The 18,471-nt window shown below is 37.4% G+C and overlaps 1 protein-coding gene across 1 annotated transcript; it reads right to left on the bottom strand.

The window, feature by feature from the left end:
• Window positions 1-160: 160 nt before the first annotated feature.
• Window positions 161-9,287, bottom strand: LOC103027417 (cytospin-A). The gene is made up of 12 exons (XM_007255511.4): window positions 9,072-9,287; window positions 7,264-7,337; window positions 5,785-6,126; window positions 5,453-5,526; window positions 4,308-4,891; window positions 3,935-4,025; window positions 2,843-2,918; window positions 2,447-2,504; window positions 2,241-2,337; window positions 1,070-1,186; window positions 726-785; window positions 161-587 (listed from the first exon to the last, which is right to left on the bottom strand). The coding sequence occupies exons 2-12, from the start codon at window positions 7,277-7,279 to the stop codon at window positions 498-500; spliced, it is 1,605 nt and encodes a 534-aa protein (XP_007255573.3). The 5' UTR covers window positions 7,280-7,337; window positions 9,072-9,287; the 3' UTR covers window positions 161-497.
• Window positions 9,288-18,471: the final 9,184 nt, after the last annotated feature.

Below are 18,471 nucleotides of genomic sequence, written 5' to 3'. Positions count from 1 at the left end.
GGTGTTAAATGTTTTTTTAGAGAACCTTCTTTCTTTACAATTATGATCATAGGTCACAGGGCTCCCCATGACTACAAACAAAATACAGCCATTCTATTTACCTTCTTATTGCATTTTTTGTTTAATTTATGATGGTAAAATAGTGGAGTATTTATGGGCCCTGCTTGTAATTCTCCACTGTGGGATAAAACCTAATCTCAAAACTATGGTAAACAGTGTCTCAGACATCAGGTAGTGTATTTATAATATTTGGTGTAACTTCTGTGAGGGAGCGTTTAGAGGAATTTAACCTTTTTTTAAAAATGTCAAAATCTTTTCTTATTAAAAGATTGTCAGGGGTGTGTTGCCACATCCGTTACACTGCAATAAAGTGCTTCTAGCTAACTGAAGAAATGTAACTCGCACTGGATAACAGTCCTCAAACACCACAATCTTACTACTGGCCTCTGTTTGGCAAATTAGAACTTAAAGAGAAGGATGAAGCTTAACTAATGATCTCACATCTCAAAATGTCGATACATGCTTTCTACATATCCCAGAACCCTCTGCCAGTCAGGGCCATCCTCCCTCAGCATCTCTTCCACCGTCTGCAAAATAATGAAGACAGGAGTGTTCAAGCATTAGATAATCATTGCAAATGTCTGGAAAAATCTGATCTTTTAGACAGGCCTAAAATATAATTAAAACATTAATTTTTTTACCTGGACTAGAGATGCAAAACTTACCAGCGTAGCTTTAATTCCAACATTTTCACCAGTATGAAAGGCTAGATCCAGATTTTGCTTCTGTAAAACATTCATTTAATTAACTTAGTTCCAAAGCATTAGTTAAATATTTTGTTGAAAGTTTTAATCAAAACCTTTTTCACCAGAATTATCTTTCTGTACGTCATGACCAGGGCAGGTAAGATGCCTCAACATAATCATGTTACTGAAACTATTTCAAGGGCCACTGAGAGACTATTAGAAATTTTAAGCAACAGCAAAGAACAATAGCTTCTGTACTGTGGCTGTCCTTGCTTTAAAACCTTGTTAAGGAATCTGTTTTTTGTATTTATTCATGTTTTTACCTTCTCTTCAGCCTTCAGAGAGCTGTAGTGTACGTGGGTGGGTAGGTAGGAGTGATAAAGTGCACAAAAGGCCAGACCGTCCTCCCAGCTGCTGCTAAAATTTGTGATTTCTATGTTCTGTTGGAGAGAAGAAGTGGGGGTTGGCAACTGATGTTATAAAACCAAAAAAGACATTATGCTGATTTTTATGCCATTGCAAATGTGTAAAATGCCTGTATCTAGAAAACATACAGTTTAATATTAGACTTAAGTTTTCTACAGACATTTGTGATTGTCCTGTTCTGAGTACCGTATTTATATGTTTTGAGTGTGTTCACATACATTCCATAAAGAAATGGAGGTTATATAAGAGGTTATGTAAAAGTAAATAAGGCAAAGAGTGTAATAATGCAATAAAAGTTTAGATTATTACAGATTTTAGTGTTTAAACCAGTGTATAATCCATTTGCCTGAAAGTAATTTAGTAACATTATGTAATACTTCTTTTACCCTTTTACCAAAATCATGTTGATGCGCTACTTAATTGTAACAGAAACAATAGCATCTTTATCATTACAACTCTACTGCTAACTGCACTGTGTAATTCTTGAGAAATGGAAAACTGCAAATTTAGCTATATTTGTGTAAAATCCTGCAGTACTTCTCTACCACCTCAGTCCACATGTTTTTTTTTTCATGTTTAGTGAAGGTACTCCATCTCTTAGCTTGTCCAGAAATGCATGTGTAAAGTGTGTCCTTTAAGGGTGCTCAAAGCACAAATGACACTGTGTGGGGAGCCATGAGCAAGAAGTGACAAATCATACAGGAGGCCTAGTTAATTCGCTGATGAGCAAAGTATGGTAAACACTTAATTGTATTCAGTCTCATCCCTCCAAGAGTTATAACTTATATTTTTTGGTCAAATTTACAAGATAAGTACAAAAAGGCTTATATGAACCTGATATAGAACCTTTGAATAAAATTAATTAATGAAAGGGGTAAAAAAAGACATTCCTTTGAACATAGACATAGGGTTGCTCAATGGCCTGATTGGCAGCTTGGCGAACTTGGGGTTTTATTTTACAGCTCTATAATAAATAACCCAGTTTTATAACCACTGAACCACCACTGCCTTTAAAGTACTGAGAAAGGGGTTTAAAGCAGGTTTTAGTTGATCGGTGATTGGTCTTACCTTGTATCCTTGTGTGCGGCTTTGACTCCAGCGAAGTAAAGAGTTTCTCCTGGAGCCGCCGTGCCGCCGCAGCAGCAAACTGAAACCATCCTGAGGCCTGCAGGTTAAAACACAGAGATCAGAGCAACAAGGAGATCATTATAATGGAGGCCAAAGCCTTCAGTGCCTTTTAGAATATGTAGTATTCTCTTCAGATGTCAGCTCACCCAATCTTGCTGCTTGAGACTGATGATGAGTCAGAGCCAGGTTCTCCTTCCTGTTTACCTGTGAGATATGAATAAATGCTTGAGTTTAGGGTATGGGAGATGAGGTGAAATGGTCAATATACTTATTGTGACCACAAAATGGATTCATGTAAAACAATGTTGACCTTCTAAGGACACCATACTCATAAAATATTACAAATGTGTTTAGTTAGATTAGGTTTTTTTTCTTCCAAAAGTGTGATTAGAATGTTTTTAAAATATTTAAAATACAGTAAATTCAGGATCATTCATGTTTAGGTTGCCAGATTTTGTTAATGCATACGTCTGGCCCTCACACTTTGTGGGCAGAGGATCAGCAAAATCCAGTAACACCACTGAGACTCAAACTCAGCTCACCTCTGAGGCCTCTGGACCAACTGTCCTGTCTCTGTAACAGCCAGTCGGTTCTTCTCCCTTTCACCACCTCCTGACTCTATGCATGCAGCACACATCAGGAAGAAGCACTGTAATGTACCTCTACAAATGAGCAGAAGTATAATAGAGGTAGTGTGTTATAAACTCCAGTCTTTTAGTAGTCTTATTCTAGATATGAATTCATTTCTACATTTAATCGTTTGCCCACAGGGACCAGTTCTGCACCAGCAGACCATTATTTAGTTCTACATGACTCACACGTTTTGGATCCACCTGGCTGCAAATGTTTGCATTCCTCCTTAACACTAGGGAATTCTTATTCTGTATGTTTTAACAGAAGCACATATGTAGGCCATGTGAGGACAGCACACAAAAAATAGTTGGTCTGTCATGCAAAAAGATTCATTTGTTCTTGTTTTATTTAGAACATTTGTGAATGCTACTGTGAACAAACTAACCATGCCTTTAAGTAATGTGTCAGTGTAAAGAATCCCCCTTAACTTGACTTAAAGGCTCTTCACTACCCAGATAGCATGAAGAATTGGCCCAGGCCCAGACTATGTATGGCAACCTCAGCTGAAACCCAGCATCCGCCATGCAGTATTGGGTCAAAATTGGTCCATATGCCTCAACCTGAGAATTAAATAAAAGTAGTGCGGGCCAATTTTCATATTACACTAGGCAACCGGGGTGTTGGAACATGCATGTCATTCCAGATGTGAGCCGAGCATTTGGTCAAAAACTCAAGTTTGCCATATGGTCTTCAGTGATTTTTGCTATCTGGGTAATTTAAAAATCTTTTAAGGCCTTAGATATCTAAGAGAACATGTTAGCATCCTTTATAGGATTTTTATTTTTAGGAGTATGCTGCATTAAAAATCTGACCCTTAGGTGTTTTTGCTATAAATCCAGATTCCCCAGTCTGCATACTGGTCTCATTTACTGGTCTCAAGTCAAGGTTTACAGGCAACAAATTGGTCTTTGAGAGTAAGGTGCACAAGGAAATTCAATACAATAAAAACAAAATCCACCCATAGTTCAATTGAACAACTCTGTAATAAAGTTTAACTTCACCTTTACTGGACTTGCTGTGGTGGTGAGGCTTACGGAGCTCCCATGCAGGACAGAGGATGAGGAAGTTGGCAGAGGGATCTGAGAAAGACTCCTGTGGATGGAAAACAATTCTGGTCTCAGCAAAAAGTACTAGTTTATTACTTTAAAAACTGACAGATCCTTTATTCAGCATGGAAATGTTCAAGCCTAAAATCAATTCTTCTAACTTTTATAATTGCTGAAAGGATGTTTGCAAATGATAAATTGTTCTTTGATGGAGGGTTACTGAATTTCAACTACAACTTTCTAGCCTTAAAATCCTAGATTTTGAAGCATTGCTCCAAAATAAGTGAATATATTATGAAGTATAAAACAATCTGAAGTGTTGCCTTACCTGGACCTCTCAGACAGCATCATAATCTTCTGTGGCTCTCTTACACAGCTGTCTTCCTCCATCTTCCTGACCTCAGTTTCTTCTATCTCTTCAGTTTTCAGCAGATCCACTGATTTTAATGCATGCTGCTCCATCTCTTCAGCACCTCTTAGCTCCAGCGTCTCTACTGGGTTCCAGTCTCCATCTCCATCCAAAAACATCTCACACCTCTGTTCTGTTATTGTTCCCTGATTTCTCTTTTCTTTATCTGCTCCAGCCTGACCGCTCTCCAGGGTCTGCTGCTCTTTGCTGAGTTTGATTCTGCTCCTCTGCACAAACATGTCCAGCTCAGCCAGCTTCTTCTGATGCTCTGTAGAGAGTGTGTGGAGTGTGTGCTGAGTTTCTGCCAGTTCGGACCTCACACTCTCCAGCTCTCTCTCTGTCTGGTCTTGTCTGTGCATGGCTTCGGTTAAACGCTGCTGTGTGTGAGTGTGTGTGTCTCTCAGGCTCCTAAGGGCCTCATCTGCCTCCAGCCTCAAACGATCAGCCACGGACACGGCCACCTGCAGGTCAGACTGAAACTGATCCCATTCTGCTTGCTCTGTCTGAAGAACACACACACACACAAACACACACGTATGTGGAGTGCATTATTAGGATCATGACTTTCTAGATCATTGATTTTTGTTACAAATCTGATAAAATCCTTCTATTTCATTTGTATTTCAGTTAGGGGTGTGCCATATCATATTGTATGCAATAAAATGTATGTAAATTGTATGCAAATTTAATTTTCATTTTGCTGCAGTATTGTATTCTGGAAATAATTTCTTATTCAGTGTTTTGTCATTTTCCCTAGAGTATCTTTATTGCAAAAATACTTTGAAATGTCATGATTTTATTGTAGGGCCATATCACTTACCCCTACTATACACAAAAATCCACCCAGAACGGGACTTGACCCTAAGACCCCAGTTTTCATAAGGATGGTAAAAATATGTGCTATACATACATATGCTATACACAAATGTATGAGACTTCTGCTATACAAAGACACATACATTTGATGTGTGTTTTGTGTTTGCTGTTTTGTATTTAATGATCAAAACAACATGTTTGCTTTATCATCAAGAATACTTGATAAAAAATAAAAATAAAGGACTGACCTTTAGTGTCTCCTTAAGACTTTGAATCTCTGCCACCATCTTCTCCCTCTCTGCCAGCAAACATTTCAGCAGCACTGACAAGAACATAATCACACACAAACATTTTATGAATGACCCCTTCCTGTTTCTTGTTCCACAGAAACAGTCTTTAGTGTTTTTAAGATATCTATAGTGGTCAAACAAAATAAATATTTTTAATGTGAGGCAAGTAACTTTTTCATTCAATTTTTTTATCATGTCATTGTCGTTGATAAAGATGAGGGTTAATTAAATAAAATTAATTAATTTATCTCTGCTTTTTGGAACCTATATTCAGATTCTATAGAAAGTACCTGCTGCTCCAGCTCCAGTGCCAGGTCCTGAACCCAGTCCCAAAGATGCTCCGTGTTGTTCTAGCAGTCTGATCAGAGACAAGGCCATTTCCTGCACTGCCTCCACATCCCCTCTTAAACATGGCTGCCCTGCACACTGAGGTGGTCTCTGACTCGCTCCAGTTGGAGATACAGAGTCCCCTAAAACAGGAGATTCCCTCTGAGCACTGTTTGCTGAAAACGTGTTCTCCTGGGTCACAGCATGAAATGAAGTCTGCAGTGTCAGTGCAGAAGATGAAGAGAGCAGTCTGGGTGGGCTTGGTGATGTGGGGGAGGTGGAGGGAGTCTGGAACAGATGGGACCCTGGATGAGGAGAAAAAGATAACAAGACAAGGAGAAAAGGAGAAAAAGATCAGGACTCGGTCCTACCCTACATGAAAGTTTATTGTTTCACATCTTATTCACCTCATTTTGCTATATTATAAAGTTGAATAGGTGTTCTGTTGCAGATTTGTTGAACTAAAACAGTTCTTAATGTTTTAGATATCAGACGTTCAGATATCTTACGTTTAAGTAAATATCGCTGACACTCAAAAATGTAGTATCTACAAAACAGCAGCTTTATGTCCTGCATGACCACAAAAAAATATAGCATACTTATATATATTTATATATTTGCAAAACAGTGATTAATTATCTCTGTTTTAAAATCAAATCAAATCATGTTTCAGGTCAAATCAAACTGAGTAACTCATGAAACATGATGGAAAGAATGAAACCACACATCTGGATGTTGTGATTTGTGTTACTAAATCCAGAGACAGTCTGAGGGCGGCCTGATTGTGCTGTTCCTGACTCCTAGTTTTGTGACTTAAGTCCTTAAGGTCTCGACAGGCTTTCTGCATCCACTCTGCTGAAATTTGCTGACTCCTCACCCTGTCTGCCTGCAGTGGATGGGCTGTGACTAAACAGAATATCAAATGAGTCTTTTCTTATTTCCATTCTCTGCTTATGTATAGAATGGTAAATGAGTGAGAGAGAGTCAGTTCAGCTGTCTCTAATATATAATATACAACTTATTTAAAAAACAAAGCATAGAATCATTAGTGATGCAGATGAACTAATAATATGACTTTTAGTTTGTGTTTAAATTAACTATTTAGGCTACAGTTCTGTGCTATGTTCCAAAGCTTATTCATGATAACATGACTACAGTAGTCATAAACACAGTTTTATTCTGCTGCAAGACAAGTGGAAATGTTCACATAGAATGATTAAAATATTGGTTGAAGGCAGTAGATTAAAATGATTTTTAATGTTTTACTCAGACACAGTGTTTGACTGGAAGATCCGATTTCCTGCGTTGTTACACATGAATTAAAAAGCAACAACAAGCAACCCGAAAACAAAGTGTCTCATATATATTCTTTAAAATTAATGTACCTGGCTATTAAGTGTTAGAGAGATCCTCTTTAGCTTGAGAATAAAAATTATTCTTACCAGCAGTGTTTCCCATGTTACTGGCCCTCAAGACTCATTAGCGTTGATTTAGTGGACACTGTTGTTTGTGTGTACTGAAAGAGAATATAAAACATTGCCAAATAAATTAATTATATCTCTTCGTGAATGTATTCAATGCCCTGAGATGCACCCAATACTCACACAGAGGTGCAAATACACACAGCTTGTGTAGACCCTGCAGAGAAACAGGACCCTTTGGACCAGATGTACAGTACCAGTCAAAAGTTTAGACACACCTCTTCTCATTTAATGTGTTTTCTTTTTTATATACACATAGCGGGAGGTTGCAGGTTCGAACCCCCACTCATGCAGCTTCGCCATCAAGCTGCCGGTGCTCAGAGGGAGCAAAATTTGCCCGGTTCCCTCCGGGTGGGTAGATGGCGCTCTCTCCCTACATCACTAAAGGGTGATGTCCGAAGCACAGGGCATCTGTGAGCTGATGTACGGAACCGAGCCGCTGCGTCTAGAGCAGGGGTTGGCAATTAGTTTTGGCTGCGGGCCAGATATTTTCCAATCCATTACATGGTGGGCCATAAAAAAATCTGTTTTTGGAAAATGAAGCAGGTAAACCCAGGAACAAAGGAAAGAAAAATAAAATAAACACACCGCTCCTCACACAGGGATCGACCCTGAGTCGTTAGGATCGCAGTCCTTTATACTACCGCTAGACTAGTGAACTGAGTTACAACTGGAAAAATACGCCTTATAATGAGAAAGGGAGCCTGAGAACGGACAGAAAAACAACTAAAGTCACGCCGACCGAGACAGAGAAGGCTTGTAAACTAGTTCGCCAGAGAAGCGTTTTATTTTTTTTCATTATCGTTTATTATAGTTCAAACAACCTCACAGGCCAGATGTTTCATGCTTGTGGGCCACACCTGGCCCGCGGGCCGCCAATAGCCGACCTATGGTCCAGACATTTAATTGCCTTTTAAATGTGATGTTCATTTGTTTCTAGCATTTGACTAACCGACTAATCGAAAAAATAATAATGAGACTAGTCAACTTCAAAATAATCACTTGTTGTAGCTTTAGTCAGAAATTTTAGTGATATTATTGCGTACGATATGATATGGCACAACCCTAGTAGCAGCTTTGATTTGCCTTTCTTACCAGCATAAACTTTATGGTCTTCTAGAGTTTGCCTTGACATCCACTGTCCATGTCTTTATAACATTCTGGTAGAAAACACAATATTGGTTAATTAATTGTAATTTAGGGTTAAACTCTGGAAATCTTAAATACGTACATTAATTGATTAAGATATAGCCCATAGGATACTGTAGTTTTTTATGATGGCACATTGTGGCCACTGGATAGGCACACCCGCACTGTCCTGAAGCCATTTTCAGCAAATTGTTCTTTTTGTGAACGCCTGATTTGGTCTGTACTGTGTACTGTGAACAAAATGGGGTTCTTTAAAATGTGGCAAGGACAGTATAGGGGTTTAAAGTACTGAAGTGTTGAGGGACGTCCCCACCATGACTATTTAATACAGGACCTTCTGTAACATCTGTGTCCAGCTCACAACCCCAGAGGTGCCACAGTAATGCTGACACGTTAATTAATGACCCATTATTTCCCATTTAAACCCCATTCAGCTTCTGAATATGTGCTGTCAGGTAGGTGGAGAGCAGGCTAACGCTAGCCTGTCTGACAGCCTCTAAACACAGCAGTGCTCAGAGCGGATACACCCGTAAACAGGGCTGAACACAGCTGTATATGACATGCAGTGAAGGTCAACACCACGGTATCAGAGTTTAAATGAAGGAGGTGAGTATACGCACCTTCACTCAGCAGCAACCTCTCCGCACACACGCGCTGTCCTTTTATTTCCGCCTGTATTCAGCCCTCCTGGGCACTGATTGGCTAGTAGTTCATGCTCGCAAGCGTTCGACCAGTTCTCTCAGCCAATCTTAACCCAAGGGGGGCGGGACATTTCCGAATATGGGTGGAGAATTCCACTGCAGTCCATTATCATCTGCCTGTTCACATTTTACCTGCTATTACAGCTGATTTTTCTTCAAAGCTATGCAAAAAAATGAGGGAATGTACTACTAAAACTGTGACAAACAATCAAAACAACACAATTAAACGAATTTCTTACAAAAATATATTATTTATTTATTTATATTTGCATAACAGAGCAATTAAAGCGATACTATCTTTAAGACTATCTCAAACTACTCAGACAATACTATCTCCCACAGAAAGAAACACTCAGCTAACATCATCACAGTACACAGTGTTCTGTTATCTAAAGTGACACAATATTGAAATGGTGTATTTTACAAATAAAACCTGCAGTACAAAAATGGAAAACCCACAAAGTCTAAAACTGGATTTTTTTTATGGTTTTATCTAACAATAAAACTATGCCCATAAGTTTGTGTGACATTGCCTGACACACGCTCTGTTCTTAAAGGCTCACTATGCAACATTTTTCTGTTAAAGTGTTTCATACTGTTTTGGATTTTAATTTAGATTAAATCGGTCATTATAGGGTGAAGGAAGGATCTCTCGGCTGCTCTTGTGGTCAGTAGGGGAAAATCACGCTTAAAGGTTTGGAAGACCTGGGTCTCGCTCACAGGCTCAAAAATCTTGGGTATCGCGAAAGTCAGTCTTGTTTACAGCAAAAACTAGTGACACAAGAGGCAGACTAGTTGCGAGCGGCTCTAAAATCTGTTTAAATGTAGGTTTATAATGACGGAGCAGCCAGAAAACAACGAAAGTCCATGTTGGAGCAGCAAAGAACAGAAGAATTGCTCTGGACAGAGAAAGGATTTGTAAACGGCTAAGCATTTTTTTGAATGACAGATAAAAAGCTGATTGTTAATAACACAGGGATGATTTCTCTCTTTCTGTGCACAGATGTCCCAAGTCTCCTGGAAGTCGCAGGAGTCTACTGCATATCAATAACGGCTTCCTGATTCCTGCAAGTGAGATAAAATCTCCTGGAATGTGGTCTGTTGCTGGATAGCTAAGTGGTTAGTGGGGAGGTTTGTTAAGATTGTTAACTAGTTAGCCAGCTAGATAACTGCAATTCCATCGCTTCCTATGTGGCATACTTGCTTCAAAGTTGAAGTTCAGTGCAGCTATGTGTATTGACTTTAATTTGGTTTTGGTTTTACAATGAGTTGCATAAATTAGAGCTCACAAAACTAGTGTATCTGTGTAGATAAGCCTTTACTGATTATCTTAGAATAATTAGATTTTTTTGCCTAATTCTATTTCACTTTCAACCATGCAATACACAAACCCTTTTCCGGTATGTTCGCCAGTCTGCTCAAAACAATTACACATGGCCTCTTGGGGAGAAACCGACGCAACAGCAGCGTGACAGTGAACATTTTCTCATGGCATGTTGGGGGAGCCTTCTAAGACAACCAACCAAGTGTAGTGTGCATAGTGTGTCTTTAAGATGCATTATGAACAAGTTAATGCAAAACTTTATTGTAAAAAATGTAACACTATTGATACAAAAGGCACTGTATGTCTGAACAAAATAAATTAGCCTTCTAAATTGCTTCTTCACTAAAAATTGCTTTTGTGTCCTCTTGCCTTAAAAACAACACAAATACTGTCAGCTAAAGGTTCCACCTGTCTCTGTGAGACTTTCTGACCAGTTTAGTCCATTCTTTCATTGTTTAGCTGCAGTTCATACGTGTCTGTTTTAACATTTTCCTGCTAAAAGTAAGGTCTGGTGATTTTAATGAAGCACCCTTTTTATATTTCTTCATGATGGATGAAGAATTCTCAGAAGTTGAGAATGAGCCATTTAGGTCATGAGGAACTGAATAGCTCTCAGGCTTTATAACTGATTTCTGCTGAGCATTGTTCAGCGGAGGGTCCGTTGGCAGGGTTTATGGTGGATGGTCAGTTGTCTGGAGCTGTAGCTGGACAGACCAAGGCCAACAGCACCCAACAGGATGGCGAGCCGTGGAGTCATGTTCACATCTCCTCCAACCTCCACACTCTGCACAGCCTGGGTCTGGGACAAATAAACACACACACACACACATTTGAAATTTGTAACTCTGTACATCAGCCAGTTTTCTCGACCTAGCATTAGCCTGTACTAAATTGGCTGCCTGATGGTAAAATACAAATAAAACTGCAGTTTTTCCATAACTATGATTAATTAATGTCTATAAAACTGATTTTCAATATAATATTAATATGCTGTATATGAGCAAATAGTGGATAACTACACTGCACCTATGGCAGACTAAGATTCATGCACTGACCAGGTATGCCTACTTACTATCCAATACAGTAGTCAGTTAAAAAGACTCTTAACAGTCCTCTTAACACTAACTTTGATTTTTTTTGCATGACAGCCTATATGTAAAAATAGGTCTTGTTTTTAAAATTAACCATATTGTTTCTGTAAAAAGAAAACACAATCAGAATTGTGTTCTGAAATTGTTTAAACATAATAAAAATAATATACATGTTGTGACACAAGGTGACACAAATTTGTCACGAGGTCCCAAACTGCATTGTAGCTTGACATTAAGTCACTTTAAAATGGGGATGAGATACATTTCAGCAAGATGTTACACCAGTGTAAAACATCTGTCTCTGCATCCCTGTACTGAGAAATGAAGCATCTGTTAATCTGATTTACCATGTTTTATCTCCCCACAGTACAATGAGTTTTAACACACATGCTTTATGATATTAATTGTTATTACATGAACCCTTTCTAAACAACATTATGGAGTTTTTGAGATGGTAATGGATTTTTGGTTGTTTGTATATGAATTGATTTGCACATTTTACACATTATAGGATTCATATTCAGTCTAATCAAAGAAATATTTGGCTGCCAGTCCATATATGATTGCTGTCATCGCTGTCTTCAAAACATCAACGCTACAGAAGCTGATTCTTAACTTTCAATTGATGTCAGGTTACCAGATTTTATCCCAAGTATTTTTGCAGCATTTCTATTGGGCCATTCACCATGTTATTTTGACTTTTGAAATTCTTTTGAAACTGTTATCAAACAACTGCCAGCTCCTCATTATGTCAAAATGTGTAAAATGCTATACAAGATCAGTTATTAAAATTTAAAAGAGGTATTCCATCCAAGAAAAAAAAAATCATGCAAAGAGCCAACTCACCTTTTAAATTCTATATATTGTCATTGTTCTATGGTTATATTCAATATTTATTAAAGAACCATAGAATATCCCTTTTTCTTGTGTGTGGTCATATGAAATGACCTGCTGTTTACAGGTTCTCTGCTTACCTTCAGATATCTGAAGTATCCAGGAGACATTCTGGGCAGACGGAAAAACATCTTGGCTGTCTCCATGACTGCGGCTTCAGAAGTCTGAATGAAGCGCTCAGGTCAGCAAAGAGGTACGACTGGTTTAACATCCCCAGCTTAAAGTATCTATATACAGACCCTTTAATCAGCTGATCCCACCACGTGGTTCAGCTTCGTGTCACAGGTATCTCAAAGGTGAAGATAAGCTGTTCTTACCCCCTGCACACACTGACAAATACCCCAAACAGGGTCATCTAACAGCAATCCATCTATCTGCAGGACGTCCAGCACACACGCCTGTGTGCCAGGATGTTGTTAGGATGTTAGGTTGTTGATCTGGAATGTAGGGTGCTTATTTTTGGCTAAATTTAAAATCTACAGGCTTTTAAAATGTGTAGATGACTGCTGTGGGTCCTGGATTAGCCCCTGCACTATTTAAAATGTTGGTTTTAACATGCTTTCACTGGACTGGTCTGGATTTAAGTAGCAGGTGTGAAAGAGGCCACAAACAACAATCTTGAACTAAGGCCCAAATTTGCTCTGACCAAAAGAGATGGTTTCAGTCCAGATGAACTCAACCAGAGTCTGCATATGGAAAAAACAGAATTACTTGACATACGAGAAGTCTTTATGATATATCACAACAACACATTATTGCTCGTGAATGGCGTTATACAAAACGTATTATTGCCAGTAAATATTGTTGCAGGGAAACAGAAAGAGTGTAAATATATCTCAAGGGCTTGTGTAACATTGGGTGTCACAGGACTGCTTTTACGAGCCTGGAACATCCAGTAAAGCATGATTAATAAAAATTAAGTAAATAAGTATAGTGGCTATGAATAATCAAAAAAGCATGATGGTTTGGATTTCGGACCAATTACAGGAAGTTAAGAAAGGCTATAGTCATCCATTAAACAACAGACGACAAAAAAAGAACTGGTGCTCTGTCAAAATGTAACACCTCTTCCCATGCACTGGTGTTATACAGCAGTACAGGTCTAAACACTTTTGAGTCTGTATCTACTGTGACTGTAGATTAACTCAGTTTTAGATGGATTGAGTAAAACACCTGCAAAGGCAACTCGCATTATTATCAACAGTCTACAAATCAATCAGTATAAAGTATAGAGAGACCCAGTAATGTTGACAGAATGTAGCAACTGACCTTAATGTTTCCCTTTCTCACAACACACTCGATCCAGCTAATCAGCTTATTAAACCAGTAGAATGTGTAGGGCAGAGGGTCCTCCAGGTCCAGGATTGGGAACCTCAGTTTGAAGACTCTTAAAGTTAGTTGTTTCTGTTTTAAGACAAAACCATTAGCTTTAAACTAACACTGTGAAATACAGGTACAGTGTTAATTTAACACTAACAATGTTTTGTGCTGTGGTGAGAGAGGATCTGAACTGGTTTTATTTAAACCTCTTGGCCTGGAATTACACCTCTCCTGTTCAGCTAAAGCAAAGAAAAAAATCCAAATATAGTGAATATAGCCAAACTGGTTGGTGTGATGCAGTGAATAACATATGCCTGCCAGAAAGCTCCTACACTATGTGGGAGACTGGTTTCATCTGAAATGGTTTCTTGTAGAGACTCAGATTCTTTCACAGTAGTGGTGACAGAACCCAGGAGACATTATGACATCTCATTTTATTTATTATCCTGTCTTTTGTTTGGGGGACTCCATTTATAACTCCCTGTATACATTTATTTAAAAAAAAAATACATTTAGACCTAAAATCTTAAAAAAAAGAAATATATTCAGAACCACTTGTAATATTTTTATTTAATATTTTTTTTAGAGGCACTTAATTCTATTTACCATCAATGTAAACAATTCTGACTTTGTGTGTTTCTCTTCAAGAGTGTGCTTCACACTAAATCCCTCTAAATATGTTTGTTTACATCTAAACCCTCTAATTCAGTTGGATTTTTCTCTTTAAGTCTTGAGTGATAAACAACATATTATACACACAGTGACCTGTAGATCAGAGGACAGACAGGGATTTGGAAGTTTTTGGCAGGACAGAGGATGTACCTCTGCTACTGTCCACTTTGAGACATCTATACCCTCTCGCCTGCTGTCTGATGAGATCACCACGCCCACAATGGACGTCAGAGTCAAGGATTACTGACCGCTGGGTCAGAGGTCACTGTACTGGCTTTAACCTTTATTTATACACAACTGGACTCAACTACTCCCACAGTAGTTGGCTGGTTTTGAGCTTGTTTATGGTAGCATTAAGAAATACTGTTGACTGATTACAAAGTTTTCCTGGGTACTTTTTTTAGGACAACAGTCCAGTAAGATTATAAAAAACAGAACTTTTTATGCAAATGTGCAAAAATCATTAAGAAAGTAGTGACCAAAATATATTACACATTTAAATTAAAATAATTATGTTAAAGAAAAATGTTTATAAATGTTACATAGACGTGTAATAGAAAGAATAGTATCTCAAGCTCATGCACATTTCAAGACATTCTTTACCAGCAGATAACAGAGGTATATTTAGAGACAATATCTAAAATAGTATTAAATAGTATAAAATAGTAACTCGGTTACATAATTCAACTGAAAGCTGATTCTGGAACACATTGGACTGAAACACAGAGGCTCTGATCACAGCATCTCTCAAACATGAGCAGAACAATGGAACCGTATATAAAAGCACTGAGAAATGCAGATAAAAAGTGTTGTTTCTTCAAAAAAGTTTAATTGCAGTTCTATTTACAACAAATGATCATAAGCATATTCACTTATTCAAAGAGGCAAATTGATCAAATTGTGAATTAGGCAATGTACCGAAGCAAATTAATAAAACAGGAGGAACAAATTATATAAAGTCCAAAACCGTTCATAAAACTCATCTTGAAAAAGAATGTCAGTATTTTCTGTTCAGAGATATGAATGTGACTTGATGAATTATAAATAAATAGGCAACTACCAAACTATTTGTAAAATGCCAAAAATACCAAACAGCAATGAAACATCAAACCATACATTCAGTTTTACGATCCTGCATGCTGTCATTTGTTTATAAAATAATTGACCAAATAAACAACCAAAACATGGTTCAGAACAGGAACTGGTTCCTATTTAAATGAGGCATATGTTCATATATCAATATATGTATATTTTTGTTTACAAATAATAAATATTTGGCATTAATTCATCCTCATTATTGATATATTAACTGTTCAAAAACATTTGAATCTAAACGACCGTCTTCAGAGAGTCGTCTCCCCTCGCTGTTCGTTCCACAGTTCATGAGAGGTCTTGCTTTTTCTAACCACAACACATCAAATGTCTTTTCCAACAAAGTTAAAGAGAAGCCCTCTCCCCAGCGGAGCCCGTCAGAGGAGAGAAAACGAGAACAAACAGAACATTTCTCCAGCGGATATGATTCGCACGTGAGAGAGACAGGAGAGAAAACAGGAAACTCTATACAATCTGCCTGGAACCCTGAAAAACTACCACAGCCTGGCCTCAGACCAGAGCAAAGCCAGCGCTCCTGCTCTTCTGCAGAAAAGCCAGCCTGCTGATTTCCCTCTGAGTCCGTCATGGGCCGAGTGTATCGCCAAACTCTTCAGTAAAGGTTATTGCTAGGCAGTGGGGCGTTAGTCAGTGCCCGAGCCTCTGGACTCCAGAACACGCCCACTTAGCTGTCTATAACCACTTTCAGCCATTACACATTCATTCATTCATCAGATTATTTATGAAAAAAAAAAAGATAACAGGGAAAACATGTCAAAGCTTAAAGAAATCTGGTCCCACTTTATATTAAAAGTGCCTTTAATAACTGTGTAGTAACACATTATCACACCACACTGGTGATTTTTTTTAGCTGTTACAGCTTGCACATGCTTCACATATCGGTTTCATTTTGTCTCATGCAATTACATAACTGTAATCTAAACAGCTATAAAAGGAAAAGCAGTAATTATTTGAGGTAAATTGTCCCTCATTTTATTACACACAGATAATTGCATAAGTATGATTATTGTAAAATGTTATAATCATCAAATCATTACCCTTTTTTGTGTAATTACATGAGATAAAAAAATCCCTTTTTAAGTATATGTATATAAGCTGTACTACTGTAACATCACCAGCAGTTACATTGTTGTTGCCTTAATTACTAGTGTAATTACACAGTTATCACAATTACACACAATGTAAAGTGGACCCAGGATTTGTCAAATTTAATTTATAAAAAAACTGATGATTTTAGTCTATGCTCCACCCACGTAAACATGCTTTCACAGCTCCTGTTGCAAAATTGATTTGTAGAAAAAAACTGTTAACCATATAGGGTAACAATCAGCATGTAATTCTATGTAACTTAAATAAAAAATAAATGTTTCTATTTGAGTTTAAATAATATTAACTTCAATTGCTTATCGCCACACAAGGCCTAAGATTCCAATTTTTTGAAAGACAACACCTACATTTAGAGTGTTATTAATCTTAGTAAATCGTTTCACACCTAGATGATTTTTATTTATTTTTTTTACGATGTAGTAGATCTAACTTTGCATGGTGGTGAAGTCTTTTCATTTCCATTTTACTTAGTTTTAGTACAAAGTTGTGTAAACTGATAATATTGATTGATTTGTTGTGTACAAACCCAATTTATTAATGTTTGCACTGATTGATTTAATGTATTTATTGACAAAATAAAACAGTACAACTGATTGTTACCATAAGAAGCAATTGTTTAGGATCAGCTGATAAGCATTGTTTTACAGAATTCTGCAACATAGTGCAGCTCATTATGAAAACTGGAACCTCCATTTTACACCATTATAATGCCAATATCATAGAAGAACCACTTTTTGTTCTTTAAATAAGTATTTTTTGAAAAAAACTTTTAAAAAGTCTTAAACTAGCTGTTATAAGATGCTGTGGCAGCTAAGAGTGAATGCAGCATCTCTAAATCAATGATTATCATTTAAAGTGGCCAAAAATAAATAAATTACAGACTTGTGCACAAGTTTCTCATTAAGCAGATAAAAAAGCCTGCATTAGTGGGCGGAGCATGGACGAGCTTATCGGACATGTCTGAGATGTACTGTGTGAGTGAGGGTTGATTGTCCAGATTGAAATAATCTGAAATAAGAACCAGATGATACGTTCTCGCCAGCAGTCATAACGCAACAGGAAGTGACTGTTGATGGCATTCACACATCAGACATGAGTCTCTCACACATCAAAGGGGTATTAGAAAAGTGTAATCAATAAATCTGTACAGGTCTGAATCAAATATATATTTATCACTGTGTTAATGTGGGTTAAGCACCAGTTGTTTTCAGGGGTTCGTGGACAACTGCACCAAGATGACCCCTTTTCTTTAAAAAAACAAAGAAAAATTACAGTATATTCATTTATATCCATCATTATTATTGGTGACAGCAGTCAAGACAAGAGCATCATTGAGAGAAAGATAACTAAAAATTAATTCTGAATGAAAAAAAAAACAAATAAATAAATAAATATTGAAAACAGTAAATTCTAGATTAAAGGGGGAACCATAGCTGAGGGCTGAATCGTTACAGATATCCTTAAAACAAACACTAAGAAAAAAGTAATGATTGAAGTAGCAACTTTGATATACAGTGTGTGATTTCTTTGGAGTGAAAATAGTGGCTTAAATTATTTTTTATGCTTATTTCATAGTATTGAACTGAAACATAAGGGGTTCTTCTCAGTTTCTTGGCTAAGACAGTTGATTTTGGCTGATCACTGCTGGAAGGAAATCTCGCTGAAGAAAGAAATGTCATTTTTGCTAATGTAATAGGAAATTATCTCATATTATTCTCATATTTTTCGTCTGGCAACAGGATTTAACAAATGTAAATTCAGCCAATACATCAATGCATTTTACTGTTGACATATAACTAGT

This window comes from Astyanax mexicanus, chromosome 1 (genome assembly GCF_023375975.1).
Source record: "Astyanax mexicanus isolate ESR-SI-001 chromosome 1, AstMex3_surface, whole genome shotgun sequence".
NCBI classification, from domain to species: domain Eukaryota; kingdom Metazoa; phylum Chordata; class Actinopteri; order Characiformes; family Acestrorhamphidae; genus Astyanax; species Astyanax mexicanus.
The sequence above is the reverse complement of the archived record's forward strand: the minus strand, read 5'-3'. Positions and strand labels throughout refer to the sequence as shown.